The sequence below is a fragment of the Oncorhynchus nerka genome, linkage group LG2 (genome assembly GCF_034236695.1).
Source record: "Oncorhynchus nerka isolate Pitt River linkage group LG2, Oner_Uvic_2.0, whole genome shotgun sequence".
In the NCBI taxonomy this organism is placed as follows: domain Eukaryota; kingdom Metazoa; phylum Chordata; class Actinopteri; order Salmoniformes; family Salmonidae; genus Oncorhynchus; species Oncorhynchus nerka.
In genome coordinates this window covers 84,293,309-84,310,617 of record NC_088397.1, presented here as the reverse complement: position 1 = coordinate 84,310,617, position 17,309 = coordinate 84,293,309, and the positions used below count along the sequence as shown (strand labels likewise).

General features: G+C 42.3%; 2 protein-coding genes across 2 annotated transcripts in view; both read left to right on the top strand.

The window, feature by feature from the left end:
• Positions 1-177: 177 nt before the first annotated feature.
• LOC115143779 (probable peptidyl-tRNA hydrolase 2) lies at positions 178-9,464 on the top strand. The gene is made up of 7 exons (XM_029684260.2): positions 178-419; positions 2,346-2,471; positions 2,732-2,803; positions 2,919-2,993; positions 4,121-4,218; positions 4,409-4,523; positions 7,709-9,464. The coding sequence occupies exons 2-7, from the start codon at positions 2,352-2,354 to the stop codon at positions 7,793-7,795; spliced, it is 567 nt and encodes a 188-aa protein (XP_029540120.1). The 5' UTR covers positions 178-419; positions 2,346-2,351; the 3' UTR covers positions 7,796-9,464.
• Positions 9,465-11,579: 2,115 nt separating this feature from the next.
• The window catches only part of LOC115143765 (histone-lysine N-methyltransferase SETD5-like), a 38,570-nt gene continuing 32,840 nt past the window's right edge, over positions 11,580-17,309 (top strand). Inside the window, 1 exon segment of the mRNA XM_065003948.1 lies at positions 11,580-12,044. The gene's annotated coding sequence lies outside the window, so the exon portion shown is untranslated.

The window sequence follows — 17,309 nt, the reverse complement described above, 5'->3', positions numbered from 1 at the left end:
ATTTCTTCACACACCATATGCAACATAAATCAATGAGGGCAGTCTACATGCTCCAAAGCAACATGCATGGGAAACTCCTTCAACGATGTTTCGTTACGAAACGTTTAGACATTTCTGACGGAGGAAATAATTGATGCTCTTGTTTCACACGATCCATAATTTTTGTAGAACCGGATGTGAGGAGGACTTTAATACTGACGCAATCCGGTACCGTACAACGAAAAAAAAAGCGAACCTTGCCCAAAATGGTGTAAAGACTTGAAACCACAACACGCCCATCTTTTAATGAACAAGTCATCTGCAGTCAACAACCTGGCTTCATCGCAGTGAAAGGCGAGAGTGGATATTGGTTTGCAAGCAAGCACTCCCATTCCACTAATTCAAAGGATTGTAGCTGACAAGCTAGCTACGCAACGCAGGTAGGAGTGGCTGGCGCAATCTTTACAGTAAACGAGTTAAATTGCCTAGTTAGCCACGTTAAGAGCTTGCAGGGAAATCAAATAATACATAGCTAGCAAACAAAATATGTTACACGATAGCAAATGCAACCAGCTGTTAGCTAACGTGCTGTTCAATAATATTTTTGAATGTCTGCTAGTTAATTTAGCTTGGCTATGTTAGCTATGGTTTGTTTTCTATTTGACATTAAATAACAAGCTAGCTACCGTCTTGTGGTCATCGTTAAATAAGTAACTAACTAGCTGTCATCCCACAATCGAGTTGCCACTTTGAGAGTTTGTTCCGTTGTGATATGAGATTAGCTCACGCTAACCTTAGCCATTTAGCTACTCTGTCTCGGTAATTGACTAACTACCTAACGTAACTTACCTGACGTTACCCACCAAACAGGCCTACAGATAGCCAGATATCTAACGGTTATGTATATAATTAGGGTATCACTGTAATTGGGATATCAACATAATGATTTAGGCAGCTAACTAGAATATCAGTTCACTACTAGTAAGAGTACTTGGCTAACTAGCTTCGAGGTGTGTCAATGCCTAAGTAGTTGTCAATGGCTGCCCTCAATGCCAGTCTACTAGTTAGATCCTTACTGAACAAAAACAAACCAATAGGCAACAATTTAACAGATTTACAGTTCATATAAGGAAATCTGTCAATTTAAATAAATATATTATGCCCTAATCTATGGATTTCACATAACTGGGAATAGATACCTTTCAAAGAAAGTAGGGGCGTGGTTCAGAATCTGTCGGTATCTGGTGTGACTATTTGCCTCAAGCAGCGCAACACATCTCTTTCGCATGGAGTTGATCAGGCTGTTGATTGTGGCCTGTGGAATGTTGTCCCACTGCTCTTCAATGGCTGTGTGAAGTTGCTGGATATTGGCGGGAACTGGAACACGCTGTCATACACGTTGATCCAGAGCATCCCAAACTTGCTCAAAGGAGAACATGTCTGGGCAGTATGCAGGCCATGCCACATGGGGCTGTGCATTTATCATGGTGGAGGATGAATGGCCGCCACGGTATCTCTGTGCATTCAAATTGCCATCGATACAATGCAATCCTATATCGTAACCCCACCGCCACCATGAGGCACTCTGTTCACAACATTGACATCAGCAAACTGCTCTCCCACACAACGCCATACACACTTTCTGCTATCTGCCAGTACAGTTGAAACTGGGTTTCACCCATGAAGAGCTAGTGGCCATCGAAGGTGAGCATTTGTCCACTGAAGTCAGTTCAAGACCCTGGTGAGGATGATAAGCACGCAGATGAGCTTCCCTGAGACTGTTTCTGACAGTTTGTGCAGAAATTATTTGGTTTTGGTTGTGCAAACCCACAGTCTCCTCAGGTGGCTGGTTTCAGATGATCCTGCAGGTAAAGAAGCCGGATGTGGAGGTCCTGGGCTGGCGTGGTTACACGTGGTCTGCGGTTGTGAGGACGGTTGGACGTACTGCCAAATTCTCTAAAATAACGTTTGAGGCAGCTTATGGTAGAGAAATTAACATAACATTCTCTGGCAACAGCGCTGGTGGACATTCCTGCAGTCAGCATGCCTGTAAACACATTTGTGCAAAAACATTTAGACGTTTTTTGTGCGCATGGAACATTTCTGGGATATTTTATTTCAGCTTATGAAACATAGGATTAACACTTCACATGCTGTGTTTTATATTTGTGTTGAGTGTATTTAGATTGCTAGCGTGTTCTCATAATAGTAGCTATTCTACCATAATTCATGGTGCACTGAAAGACCCAGCTACTTGTTTCTACACAACATAACTGTTGAAGAAATATGCTACGGTGTACTGTACATATTTATTTTAATGCCGCAACATATTAAACTGACTTTAATCCAACGTGGTCCTGCTCCAGCTAACTATGGAGCCCTCCGAGCAGCAGCAGCAGCAGACGGGCCCAGGTTCTGGCTCTCAGGAGGTCAACCCTGTGTACCTGCAGCAGCTGCGAGAGCTGGACATCCCTGAGGAGGCTGCCAAGCAAGTGGGTTAATTACTGCATACAGGTTCTCTTATATTTCCTGAGAGATGATCTGCACTATATTGTGCAAATTTCCTCTTTGATCATCTCTGTTCGCTAATGAAATATCCCTCTCTACTTACTAATGCATTCATAATGACTAGTACTGTAGTACTAGAGTACTACTGGAGTACTGTACTTATGATTGACTTTGCTAATCCACCTAATACAGATCTATTCAAAGTCCTTATTTTTTTATATTTTCCATGTCTACCCCTCCACAGGCACTCTTGCACACCCGAAACGTGTCTGCTGAGGAGGCTGCCATGTACTACTTTAACAAGCTGGAGAATGAGGTGCCCATAAGCTAGCCTTAGTTTGCACAGGTACAAGTTGGTACATTACCTCTCCTGTATCGCGTCTGAGCCCACCCTGAATGTCTCTCGTTCTCGCTTTCTCTCGTCCCCTCAGGAGGAAGGAGACGACGACCTCATGTTCAAGATGGTGTTTGTGGTGAACATGGACCTGGCCATGGGTGTGGGAAAGGTCCGTGTAAAGCATGAAACACCGTCTGACTGCAGATAGCTACTTATCACAGTGGGAGGCCGTTCATTCTCTTGCTCGAACAAAAGCGGTACCTGCTGCGCGCTGACCTAGTAGCGACGAACTTAGCGCTTCTACTTCGCAATGCTCGTCAGCGGCCAACAACTTGACTTTGAGCCAATCCGAGAGCACAATCCCCGACGTGGGGTAGGCAACTAGTGACAACAAAAAGGAAAAAGAGGGCATTTTTGCCTTAAATACATGGATGAGCCAATCATACTTCATATGCAATGTAGTCTATGGGAATGGTAGCTAGTTAAGTGCACAGATGCATTGCACACAACACTAAATACTTCATCCAAGCTAGTTAACCACTGTAGCTAGTATTGACATCATTAAATCACAATTGATTAGCTAGTTTCCATGAAACAGCTGCCTGTTCGTGCAGTACACTAGCTATGTTGTGCTAGCAATCTAAACATTTGGCAATGGGCTGGCACTGGTGGTATGGGATTATGGAGTGAATTAAATGTTTTTTGTTGTCATCTTGCTAGTTAAAATTGCTAGGTAGTTAAGTCGCTGACGACTTTAAGGTCTTTGCAACTCCTCAACGGGATCGGGAGGCAAAGGTCGAGTCATGCGTCCTCCGAAACATTACCCGCCAAATTACACTTCTTAACACCTGCACACTTAACCTGGAAGCAAGCCGCACCAATGTGTAGGAGGAAACACTGTTCAACTGACGACCGAGGTCTGCCTGCAGGCGCCCGGCCCGCCACAAGGAGTTGCTAGAGTGCGATGAGCCAAGTAAAGCCCGGCCAAACCCTCCCCTAAGCCGAACGACACTAGGTCAATTTTGCACCCATCTATGGGACTCCCAATCACAGCCCGGGATCAAAGCCGGGTCTGTGGTGACGCCTCTAGCAGCGCCTTAGACCGCTGCGCCACTCGGGAGGCCCCGGTGTGTCTGAGCTTTAAGAAAAACGGTTGGAATGTGGTGTTTTGTCGAGCTAGTATGCTTGTTTTGGTGTAGTTTGTGAACCAGATGCACAAAAAAATCCCAGTTTGCCCATATTGCTAAAAAAAAGTTTTTGTTTAATTTCTTCTAACTGAACGTGTTTGTTGTATAGCTGGCTGCGCAGGTGGGCCACGCAGCTGTGGGGCTCTACCAGGCCCTGCAGGAAAAGAACAGCTGGAGGGAGATGGCCTGGAAGTGGGACCATGGCGGGTAAGGACCGGACCACTTCATCATTAGGACATTATTTGAGACGTCATATTGCTGATCAAATTTGATCAGATTAAGACAGCCAGACACCTTTAAAACACCATAATGATGTCTGGTAATGGCAATAGCACCATCTGGCTGTTCTACAGTATGCACAGAAGGATATCTACATGTGTGTTTGTGTGGTGTGCAGGGCGAAGAAGGTGGTGGTGCAGGGGACCAACATGGCCCACCTTTTGGAGCTGCAGGCCCTGGCCATGAGCCTTAGCCTGCCCACATACCTGGTCCAGGATGCCGGACGCACCCAGGTGAGACATGCGCCTCCATCGCGGCTACACTGCTGCACCTGCTTACAGGTACATGTGCCACAATGATGGTTCCACAGCAGCACAGGTGCACACACCACCATTCCGGTTCCACATAACTCTGTAGCACCTGCTTACGGAGACACGCACAGCCATTATTAGTATTGAGTTTGACTATCAGTAGGGCTGCCAATGCCATAGACTACACTGTTGACAATGCTGTGGTTGCCTGTTGTTCAGAAGGCATTATTTGAAGAGAACGATTTGGCAGGGCGGGCCGTGTTCGCCTAGTTTAACATGCCTTAATGACGACTGGGATTTAGGTAGGTAAGCGGTTCACACTTTGATACAAAACCATTGCAAATTGAAACTGTTAAATGACACTTGAGAGGGGCGGATGCGTTCACAAAGATTCACAAAAAAAGGAAACAACTTGTTGACAAAGATTGTAACAGCCAATTAAAAATGGTCAATACTCTATGAAGGGCACCCCATTACATATTTTACAAGCTGTACATAAACACTGAATAGGTCAACTGCCGGTTGATAGATGTCCGCACGTAGCTTGCATTTGTTGACATATGCCAACCTTGGCAAACATTGACTTTTTCAAACAGGTTGCAGTGCCTCTGATAATGTGTTGATACATAATGATTAGTTAAGGTGGTTTTACACTACCACAGAAGTTATCCTTTGATAGTTGAAGACTACAAGAATGCTTGTCTTTTTATAACCAGAATGTATTGTTTTGTAAGGCAGGATCAGACGGGTACATAACTTGCAAATTGTACAATGAGGTTGAGAAAAGAATGACCGACATTACAACAGAGATTTATGTTCAGAATGTTCTGTAGATCACAAGGGGAAAAATACACTTCCAGCGTTAAATAAAATCATCTGCATCAATTAAAGACGTTGACCCAAAATCCAGAAACTCAAAGTGATTATTTTATTCTAAATTAAGTATTTTCTCAACTCTATTTTCTTAACTGCATTGTTGGTTAAGGTCTTGTACAGTGGGGCAAAAAAGTATTTAGTCAGCCACCAATTGTGCAAGTTCTCCCACTTAAAAAGATGAGGCCTGTAATTTTCATCATAGTTACACTTCAACTATGACAGACAAAATGAGGGAAAAAATCCTGAAATTTTGTAGGATCCCATTGTAAGATTTTTAATGAATTTATTTACAAATTATGGTGGAAAATAAGTATTTGGACAATAACAAAAGTTTATCTCAAAACTTTGTTATATACCCTTTGTTGGCAATGAGAGGTCAAACGTTTTCTGTAAGTCTTCACAAGGTTTTCACACACTGTTGCTGGTATTTTGGCCCATTCCTCCATGCAGATCTCCTCTAGAGCAGTGATGTTTTGGGGCTGTTGCTGGGCAACACGGACTTTCAACTCCCTCCAAAGATTTTCTATGGGGTTGAGCTCTGGAGACTGGCTAGGCCACTCCATGACCTTGAAATGCTTCTTACGAAGCCACTCCTTCGTTGCCCGGGCGGTGTGTTTGGGATCATTGTCATGCTGAAAGACCCAGCCACGTTTCATCTTCAATGCCCTTGCTGATGTCAGGACCTGAATATGACTGCACATCACATAATAATTTAACGGGTTCATACAGTTTATGTAGTTATTACACATTGATTACACTCACTCGTATTTCATGTCACAACGATTCATCGATACATATGCCATGATGCTGGTCAAGTTGTCTCGCGCACCTACAGTGCTGTCATTTAAAAAATAGCTAGCTCATGGATGCAAACAATGTTCTTCCCCAAAATCAACAAAACGATAATCTGTTTCAGTAGCTATATAGTTAGCTAGCTAACTATCCATAGTGTGTATGTCCTGAAGCTAATAATTAGCTAGCTAACTATATAGCTAGGTGTCATTTAAAATAACCCTATTTTATAAGACCGTTCTTATTTGATTAGTGGTGGTCGAACCGTCTATGTGAAGCTATCCACAATAAGGATTAGCCACAATAGTGGACTTTGCGGTTAGCCTTCAAAATACAAGTATGGCATAATTCTACTATTTACATTACTGTCAATGACATACTTTTATTTTGAAAAATCCACTATTGTGGCTAATCCTTATTGTGGCTAGCTTCACAACACAAAACCCGGTGTGGTCAAGCCTCGCTAGCCAGATGAAGCTAGCTGGCTGCTTATAGTTTTGGGCAACAGGGTAAAGTAGCTGGCTAGCTATTGCTTTTCATTAAGTTCAATTTCAAGTGGCAACCTAGCTAATACTTACTCACAAGGATTCCTAAATAATTGCTAAGAATAATGTAAATGACTGCAGGTTCTACTGTTCATTGTTCTCAGGCTGGTTGTATTGGTGCTAGCTAGGTACGTTCGAAGTTGCGGTCGACCAAATTATGCTTCATTACCAACGCTGTTTGCTTGTTTACAGACTTTTTTGTACAGCTTTGTACAGCTTTGCTACTGTATCTTTTTTGACTAGCAAAGACCCAAACGGCGTTCCATAGTATGCATGTCGTGAAGCTAATAGCAGTGACGCTATTACTGTGTAACTCCGGTAGGGCAACATCTGAAAAATAGCGCACTTGGTTGTGTACGGTTGCTTAACCATTCGGCGAAAGACATCACACACGACAGAGAACGGTTGATTGTCAAGGGCAATGAATGCCATTATCTTGGCTTTAATGGGTTTGGCCTTTAAGTTTTATTGCAGAGACATTTTTTTTTACTGTTTCAAATGACTGCTCGATCCACACAGCAGACATTGTGGGCTCGTTTAAGAATGGTGTGTTGCATGTATAGCGCAACATTTCATTGCGTCATGTACCTACATTCTATATGTATGCACGTCAGCGTTGATAATGGTTTTGCACATCGGAGCGTTAAACTAGACATCGACCGATATTTACATTTTTAGCTAATATCGGCTGATACCGATATATTGTGCTTCCCTAGTTTTAATTACAGCACTACAAGGAGAAAGGGGAAACTCCACTTAACTAGTTTCAATATAAGCAATCACTTGGGAGTTTCTGGATTTAATAGCAAATTACTGAGTTATTTCAATAAATGTCATGCCTAGTCTTCCCTGGTTTCCCACCCACCTTTTTTTTGCGAGTGCAACCTAATTCCTACCCCCACCCCACGCACAAGGATGCTAATCTAAATTCTATGACCTCTGGATTTTTGGCAGGTGGAAGCCGGCTCACGCACTGTCCTGGCCATCGTTGGGGAGGAGGAGATGGTGAACAATGTCACTGGAAGTCTGAAGCTGCTCTGAGGGACTAAACCAGCTGTGGAGGTGCAGGGCTGTGCAATGCCACTGTGGCAACCAGCAGAGGGCAGCATCCCCCTAACAGCAGAAGGGTCTCAGCATGCAAGCGCAACAATGTAACAAAAAAAATGAAAAAAAGAGTAAAACAACCAGACATGACCCAACCACCAAGATGAACATTCAGCCATTTTTTTTCTGTTCCCTGTCCGAGCCACTGACTGGAGAAGAGGTGTGTATAGAGTTGCTCATGTCGAGAGGAAGGGACTGGTTACTCACACCGACAATGTTGAAGCCAGTTTGAACAGTTAAGCTATTTAAGAGGGATGGCCATTACTGTATGAGAGAATGGTATCCAATTTTTATGAAGCTGGAAGTTCATGGCATCCCATAATTCTGACTCCCAATTTTTAAAATATGATTTGGTGTATTGAAAGAAGGAAAAAAATCAAGGATAGAACCTAGTGTTTTGGTGTTTGTTAAATACTGTTATTGTAATTCAAGCAGCAAAATATATTAATGTAATAATTATTTTTAGATGTAGGATCTTCCTTTGAAAGTTACTGCTTATCAGTAAGGAGAGCTTTACTGACACCTTTACCATTGCGTCGGTGTGTAAATTAATGTGTATATGTATACACGTATGTATGCGACATTCTCCCCCAAAGACCCTGCCCCTTAGAAATGGTAACACTACATACTGACTGACGTCAAATGGCCGTCCATTGCTTTTATGTGCATCCGTCCAGGCCATATATAATCGGTGGCATGCCATCAACATTTCGCACAATCACTGTTGGAGTTTTTTTTTATATTTGTTTTTTTCCTCCATTTTCTGTTCTTGCAAAAAAGGATAAGGTCGACTCTGCTTGCTCTGAGTTAGAATTCCTGGACTTGGGGGTTTGGCGTAAAACTAAGTGTGAGGAACTCATTGTATGGGTTCAAATAAGCTGCTGTGCTTGATGCTTGCACAGGTACTCAAGCTGATTTATTAATGGTTTACACAAGTGAAATGTTGTAATTTTTAAAACGGCTTTGAGGGTAAATGTGTTATCTTTCTCTACGATGTAGTCTAAAAGATGTCTAGCTATGACTTCTACCTAATAAGTATAAATATCTAAGCTGGAGTAGCAGTTAACTGCATAAAAAAAGTATACATTCTTGCCCTTACAGATTTAAGCATTGGACAACCAGATGCCTATGATATGTTTCTGTTAAAACAACTCATTGTTCATTACTTAAGCAAAAATGAATCGTAGTTTGTGAGCATGTGATGCCATTTGGGACCGAAAGTGGCTCTGAAGTCTTACTAAATATGGAATGGTCTTATTATTTAAATGGAACTGACATGACATGCATGTAACAGTTATGCTGAAAACATTTTTTTTCTCCTCTGCGTTAAAGAGACCATGCAAAACACCATGGCTGCATCCATTTTTTATTTTGTTAGCACTTTGATACCTTTCAGTGTTACACAACAATTTGTTCCTGTTTTAAAACCAAGGAGCCCATTAAATTACTTCTGACCAAGTGAAGTAATTTTTTTATTTGAATCTATTATACTTTCATTTTTTTGTAAATGACATTTCTACCCCAACCGCAATGATTTGTTTATTAATATGATTAAAACTACTGATGTTGCAAGATCTTCCCTGCCACATTTCAGCTCTGAACTCTCCCCACGAAGCAATGGTTCTTCTCTGTACAGGAATCCAACTTCCCAATAACATTCTTTAGCATTCAACCTATCGGTTTAGAGGGTGGAAATAACGTGGAAACTAGAGTGAAATTATTTTATTAGTTGTCTAATTATTCTGAATAGCTTTTTCAGACTATAGAAATACACTTGTAAAGGTTGACGTGCGCTACAGCATCTCTCTAATGGCTGCCGCGTTCACATGTCGGATTGATCGGAGGAATGTCTTGGATCGTTCACGTGTTCCGAGCGAACACAATTCCGAAATCGCGGCCAGCATGTGGGAAAGATCGTTGTCCATGAGATTATATCCGAGTTTCCTAGTTGTAATTACAAGGGCATTCATGTGCATTTTCCCTAGTAGCAAACGAGCTACCCTTGACAAGTAATGCCGCGTTCCTGTCTTGTCGGAAACTCGAGCCCTCCATTTTAAAATTAATGTAAAATATTTACGTTGAGCTTCCAATTGATTTATTCCGGTACATCACAAGTGGAAACTCTGGATCCGACTCTTCAGCAAATCGGACATTTCGGGAGTTTCCGACATAAGGTATCATGATCGATATCAGCAGAGCAGGGGAACCCAAATACATAAATACAGCCTGTGAAAAGTACGTCAAGAATGTAGGGATGGTCTTTCATTCCCTCAATTAAGCCTGAACGATGAATAAAGGCCCTTCTAAAATTTAAATATAGATTTTCAAATTAATGTATGTAGGAACGTTCCATGCGATTGAGCAGTATTCCAGAAGAGGCCACTATAAAAGAGCTGGGAACTCACAGATCTATGTAGACAAAACCGAATGAATCGTTGATTTATTCAGTTCAATCTTAATTTTCATCGCGCAGAAATATACTACGTATGTCAAATGGATCAGTTATATTCACTAAAATGTAATTTGTGTGCTTGTGGTTACGTTTGTTACCTACTGTCAAACTGCATTGGATAGAGTAGAATTTCGGAGTAAAATGAAGGTAGACATTTTAGAAACATGAACATCTTGCAGTCGTCTCCGCATTTTAGACCATTGCAACATAACGTTAGCATTTGACTTTTTCTATTCCAAATGCTTCTCTCAGGTCCACGATAAGAAATAAAGAAGCCAATCGCATGCAATCTTAATTCTATTCATTCATCCTCAAAACGCAGTTATTTATTTAACCGATGAAGGATAATGGAAGCGGAATTTTCATCAATGCTTTGCATATACTCGTAAACAAGGTCAAACGCGAACAGCAAAATGTAGCCTAAAATCTCTATAATCGAAAGAAAAGTATATTAATTCTGAAACCGCTATCGAATGTTGGTTGATAATAATAAAATACGATCTGATCACATACATGAAAAGCCTATTATTCTCGCCAAAATTCCCTTATTGATAATGACGAGCCATTGGAATAGATGGAATTTTCGTCAAGTGTGTCCTTGGCTATCCCCGCTCAAGAGTGCAGTTTTGAATTCGGGCTGCGCAGTATGAGGGACCAGGGGTAATACGAACAACCCTGGTCAATTTCCCTGTCCAATCCCTTGCCAGATCCTACAAGAACGACACCTCATATTCCATTCATGACACTTTAGGTGGGGCTGACCTCTGTCGTATTCCCTGGTATGGGGCACTAGAGACCCCGTGTAGCTAAAGGTTGGCTACTCTGTTTCGGTATGTAACGAAGGCTTTCCCCTTTGCGTTGAAAATACATACATAAAAACATTCAAGCAATATAATCCCTCTATAAAATAATGAAATAAATCCTCGGCCTTTTCATTTAATTACTTGAGCATTTCCCCCATATTGTAGACACGGGTCCGCTTTTTGTATAAAATTCTCCCGAATCAATCCATTCTACCGACACTTGCGATCACTCCCGTGTGCCACAACTACACATGGCGAAATCCGAATGCGCTTCAGCAACCCTTCCTAGAAAAAAGTCACGCCCTCTTGGCATAGACAACAGCTAAATTCGGCGCCCTATTTGACCAATGGCTTGCTCGTACAGCGATGCTGTCCTTTGACAGGCACTTCATTGACCAATAATATATTGGAGGTAAGGACATCAGTGCAAAACCCGCCCTAGTAATGAGCCCCTGCATCATTGCCCGTGAAACCCCGTGACACCGTTGTGTGTCAAACAGTTTCGCTGGGACCCGCGATCTATGCCGGCGAAGAGGGGGATGGGCGCCACTGCGAATGTTAGGACCCGAGACAGAATCATAGCCCTGTACTACTACCACATAGAGCTGCATATACCCCTTTATAAATATCGATTGTAAATAATATACAGCACCATAATAAATGGATTAAACCACCCTGGATTCAACATATACACTCGATGGAAATACGGTGCCCAAGCAGGACAGGGAATTAAACGTTCAACCTTTACGTGGGGGAGATTTAGAAGTTTGTTTCCTACACCAGAAGAGGGAGCTACCAAGGGGGGCAAAGGATAACAGGAGACTCCGAGGCCGAGTTGGAGGCCTGGTTCGATTTGATGTTGGAATACTCGAAGATCTGCAGACAACACAGGAGGATACTTAGTTCGTACTGGGTTGGAATGTCTCACTAGGTGAGTGGTTTAGTCATGTTAAATGTGTATTATAGGTTGATTTACTTGTGTATTTTCAACGTTTTAGTTGAAACACATTGGATTGCTTGCTATCTTTCACTATCATAACGTCATCACAAATTCTGTGCTAACTAAACCTGTTAACTTATCAAATGCAACTGTTCACGTTGTTAATCCTTCTTTTGCTAATATTCCTGTTGTCTCATGTCGCAAAGCAGTTGATGTATGCAATGGTTGTCCTTGGTTTTGGCCATGTAACTTAGCTAGCCACATCCATTGCAATTATTTGATCGTTAGCTAACTAGGCTAGCCAACGTTTACCTGATTATAAACTGTTCATTCCTGTTATGATCACTTGAAACATTGTATTCTTAGTTATACATTTATGATTTTTCGTGAGTTTGACTTTACTAACTCAGCAATGAACGCATTGTATTCATTAACACCATTTCCAGTGTACCTACGGTTTCAACTTAATAATAACGTTAGTTGGTTCCCACGATGGCTGAACAGCTGAAGAACATCACCTTTCTTGTTCTCACTAAATTGATTATTGCCTTGTTTTAGCTTTACTATTATATCTAGTTATTTTAACTAACTTAAGTATTATTATTAGTTATATTACATTTTCTCTTGAAGTGACTGGCCACGTAGTGATTGGTTTTATACTACATTAGAATAAACCACACTTCAAGAGGACATTATTCTTATTGACCGTGGTCTGGTGCTTATTAGTTAGCCAACTAAGATTGGCAAAATAGGTTGCTTACAAGCTGCTTGACTAACTGATAGCGTAGATGGCTGCGTGTGGCTTGGGATCATCCGCTTGATACGTTGCTTTTCTTGGCAGCTGTCTATATATTTATTAGTAGCTTTGGAGAAAAAAAGAGGTAAATGTCCCTAAGGTAGATAACTACCTAGTTGACCAGACTAGTAAGGCTTGTGGGACATTTTCCAGTTGATTGTGTCCACACTTGATTCACAGTATTTCGTCCTGTCCGAGTTATGACATGGTGCATATTTTTACAGCTTTGCATTCATTGATTTAGGCTATCCCCCTTTCGTGTTATGTATTCAGTTAGCCAATACTGTAACTGTACTATTGTTAGTCTAACACTAGATGCGTTTGAGTTCATAGCGTGTGAAGTGTTTATTTGTTTTGTGTTAAAATATATATATATGCGCGCTACATAAGATTGGGCCACTTAACATTGTTACTTTATGGATTAAAGCTAATAGAAAGCCATATCCAGAGTAGTGACTTATTTTTCTAATTTACCAACCACCGACGTCTGTGGCGGATAAGAGAAATGGGTGGTAGTTTTGAGTGGAGCTCGCGTTTCCTTTGGACCGAAAATTGTAGCGAGAATATGGAATGGCTGTAGACTCGGATATCGAGCTTTCAGCTTTGCTAAATTTGATTTTACACTGTTGTTTTGGCCTGTTTAACCGTCCGTCTATGTTGGACAATGAATACACTGGTAATGACCGATATGAGGAATTCGAGGGACAATTGCTTCACTTAGTTGCCACCAATGTAGACTAATTAGTCTTTACAATCTTTCAAGAGACTTGATTTGGACAAGCCCGCCCAGTTTATTTTTAGATCTAACCGGATGAAGCTATCTTGACGTAGTTCTGCATAGTATGCTGACTGATCTTATGTCATTTTGTGTATTGGCTGGCATCTGTTGGAATGTTTCACTAATGCGTTGTTATAATATGAAAGGGCCACTGCTTGTGGGGTAGCCGCTTAATCGTATTCGTGTTGAGCTCCCAGACCGAGAGCAGTGTGGGTAAAAGGTGATTGGGTAGTTGTGTGGGTAAATGCAAGGTAATATATTCTGCTGTTGACGAGCTACCTCTGCTTAGAAACCTCCCCATTGTTACAACACAGCATGATAGGCCTAACTACACATAAAGTGTTCCTGTTCCATATAACAGCAAAATACTGTTAGTCCATTCTTGCATATTTCCAGAAATAAAATGGAATGATAAAACCGTTCGGCTACCACGTCCTATCCTATTTCAAACAGAATAGGCTGGATTTGAATGTTTTTGTTGGTCTGGAAGACTGCCTGCGGGTTGGCACAGCCTGGACTCGTTTTGATTGGTCCCGGATTGCATTCTCTGAATAACCTTGCCGCTGCGGTTCTGGCCTCATAACCATTGAAAACATGAGCCCCACACTCTCCCTCGCCGGACCCTTCTTTTTTATCTAAAACAAACGGTGTGCTCACCGAGACAAACACACCAGTTCCTAAGAAACTCATGGAGAATTGGGACACGGACACACAATGGCTCGCTTTGTTAACCCAATCTGCAAATACTGTGAAATGTGTACCTGGCCCTTTCATTGACCCGCCTCATATAGCCTCCCATTTTCTATTTGTCGACCTCTAGGCTCACATTTTCCGCATTACATAAAGTTAGCCAACATAAATGTAAAAACATAACACAATCAACATACACAAGTTAACGTAAAAGGGTTGAATGAGTGATTCAGGAAGAGAAAATGGCTTCAGCTATACACAGTAGCCTATACTGTTAATGTGTTTAGCCTTGGCAAGTTTGTCTTCGACAGTACTGTTGAATAACCTGCTTGGATTTCCCTTTGTGTGTGTCTGGAGGCTGTGGAATTCCCCCCAAAAGTGGGCCTCTCCAACAGTTGGAGATCTAAAGGAATGTGCAGAAGGGCAAGGTTAGTCTTAGCCTGATGACTCACACTAAATCCTTCCGTTGATCACTACATACTTCAGTCTGAGACTGCCATCATTGACGTTGCTTGTGGTGATGAGGGGCGCAGTACAAAACAAAGTCATCAGCCATTGGATTGTTTCTAACCAATCAGAGTATCAAAGCCAATGACGAATTTTCAAACTGCCACTTTACCCAAGTGTGTTCTTTCATCGGTTTTTGGACCAATCAGATGGCCCCGAATGTGTTCACATTTGGACAAGGGTTGGGGAGATACTCAGATCCAGACCCATTGTGGAGAAGAAACTAATATCTGTGGGCGTGGTGTAGCATTTGACAGCCACAAGGAGTCTGGCAAGCCAGGCAAGGTTAGTCTGGCCTGATTCTGTGTTCCTATTGAAGTGCATAGCTAGCTATACACACAGCCCTAAAAGCACTGCAAGTGATCAGTAACTGTTGGGCAACAATGTGTTGTTGTAACTAATAGATGGGTTAGCTGACAACATCATGAAAACGATGTGCACGCTTCAATGGGGCAGAAATTGGAGTTGTTGTAATTCTGGATGGTCAGATAACCAACAATGACAATAAACTGCCATGTGGGGAATTGTGATTAATTTCAGCTACTTTAATCTTGTTCTTGATACCATGTCTTGTTTTGAGGTGTTTTGATTGATTTCATGTCAATGCTAATATGGCAGAAATTCGCTAGCTAGCTAACCAACAACTGTAACCATGTATTTGACAGACAAGTGTTCATTGTGCAAATGTTTTTACCATTTCCAATAAACGTTGGAGACCAAATATAGTTTATATGTTCAACAATCTAATCCAAACCCCTCGATTTTGTCGCTAAACAACAAATCTGTCTATGGATAAGAGCGTCTGCTAAATGACTTAAATGTAAATGTAAATATAAAACCAATCAATGGAAGGTGAAGTTGCTGAGTTACTGATGTTTCTGGAATGTTGAACACCTTACCATGCGAGTAGATTAGCTAGGTTTTCCAGCCTGTGTATGTAAGAAAGAGACAGAATACTGGCCTGTTTCCAACAGAGGAAGACAGGATTCCAGCTTCGTCGTGCAGACTGCTTTAGGCCAGGGAAATGAAGACCTCTGCTGACCATATACATGTTGATGGCACACTGTGTCATTACATGAAGGACAAGTGTGCCCCTTGACATGGTAATGTGGTGTATTTCTGCAGTCCCTGTTTTAAAAGTGTTGTTATATAGACAGATCGAATTCACCGCTCAGAGAATTGAAAGACAGAAGCTTGGTTGAGAGAGACCTCTGTGGTTTGTACTTAGCCTACTTCCTTGTTTGTTAGTGATTTGCAATGGCTTTTAGTGAAGCCATTACCTCTTCCTCGCCTAATAGTAAATGGGTCTCAACTACAGTTGCCTTTCCTGTCTCTGTACCTTTTTTACTGACCGGATGTGTGTTGTACTGTACCAGTTGGATATTGATTGCCTTTGGCACGTTGGTTGTTTTGCTCATGTCCATGCCAGTGAAGGTTGCCTGAATTTTAATATGTATTTGCGCAAGGGTGTGTGTGTGTGGGGAACGGCCTGCATATGTGACTCTTTCTCGCTTACTCCTCCCTGCTCTCTCTCCTCCCCCTCTCCACTGCTCTCTGGCAGCTGCTCTGTGTTGTGTTGCTGGCTCATCTTGCACAATGGGGTTAAAAACAAGTCGCTGGGATGCCTGGCTCTCTGATTGGCCCAGGGGCTCTGAAGCTGCTCCAATGGCGCCCGCCGATTCCTCAGCCCCGACCACTGCACTGGGGGAGCTGTGTTGGAGGGGGAGGAGGTGGCTGGTGGGGGAAAACAAGGCGGGGGAGCGAGCTACGTAATCATCTTGCACTCAAACTCTTCATTCTCCTCCTTTCTCTCGTTCTTTCTGGCTGTTTCCTCACTTAATGTTCTCTTTTCTTTGCTTTTGTGCTCTCATGCTCCGTCCTTCGCACTCTGTTCTCTTTTGTTCTGTCTCTCTTGGTCGAGGTCAGGGCTCTGTACAGGCCAGTGAAGTTCTTCCACATCGATCCCGACAAAACATTTCTGTATGGACCTCCCTTTGTGCACGGGGGCATTGTCATGCTGAAACAGGAAAGGGCCTTTCCCAAACTTTTGCCACAAGTTGGAAGCACAGAATCGTCTAGAATGTCATTGTATGCTGTAGCGTTTAGATTTCCCGTCCGTGGAACTTAGGGGCCTAGCCCGAACCATAAAAAACAGCCCCAGACCGTTATTCCTTCTCTACCAAACTTTTACAGTTGGCACTGTGCATTTGGGCAGGTAGCGTTCTCCTGGCTTTCGCCAAACCCAGATTCGTCCGATTGCCAGGTGGTGAAGCGTGATTCAGAGAACGCGTTTCCACTGCTACAGAGTCCAATGGCGGTGAGCTTTGAACCACTCCAGCCAATGCTTGGTATTGTGTATGGTGATCTTAGGCTCGTGTGCGGCAGCTCGGCCATGGAAACCCATTTCATGAAGCTCCTGACAAACAGTTATTGTTCTGACATTGCTTCCAGCGGCAGTTTGGAACTCTGTATTGAGGGTTGCAAC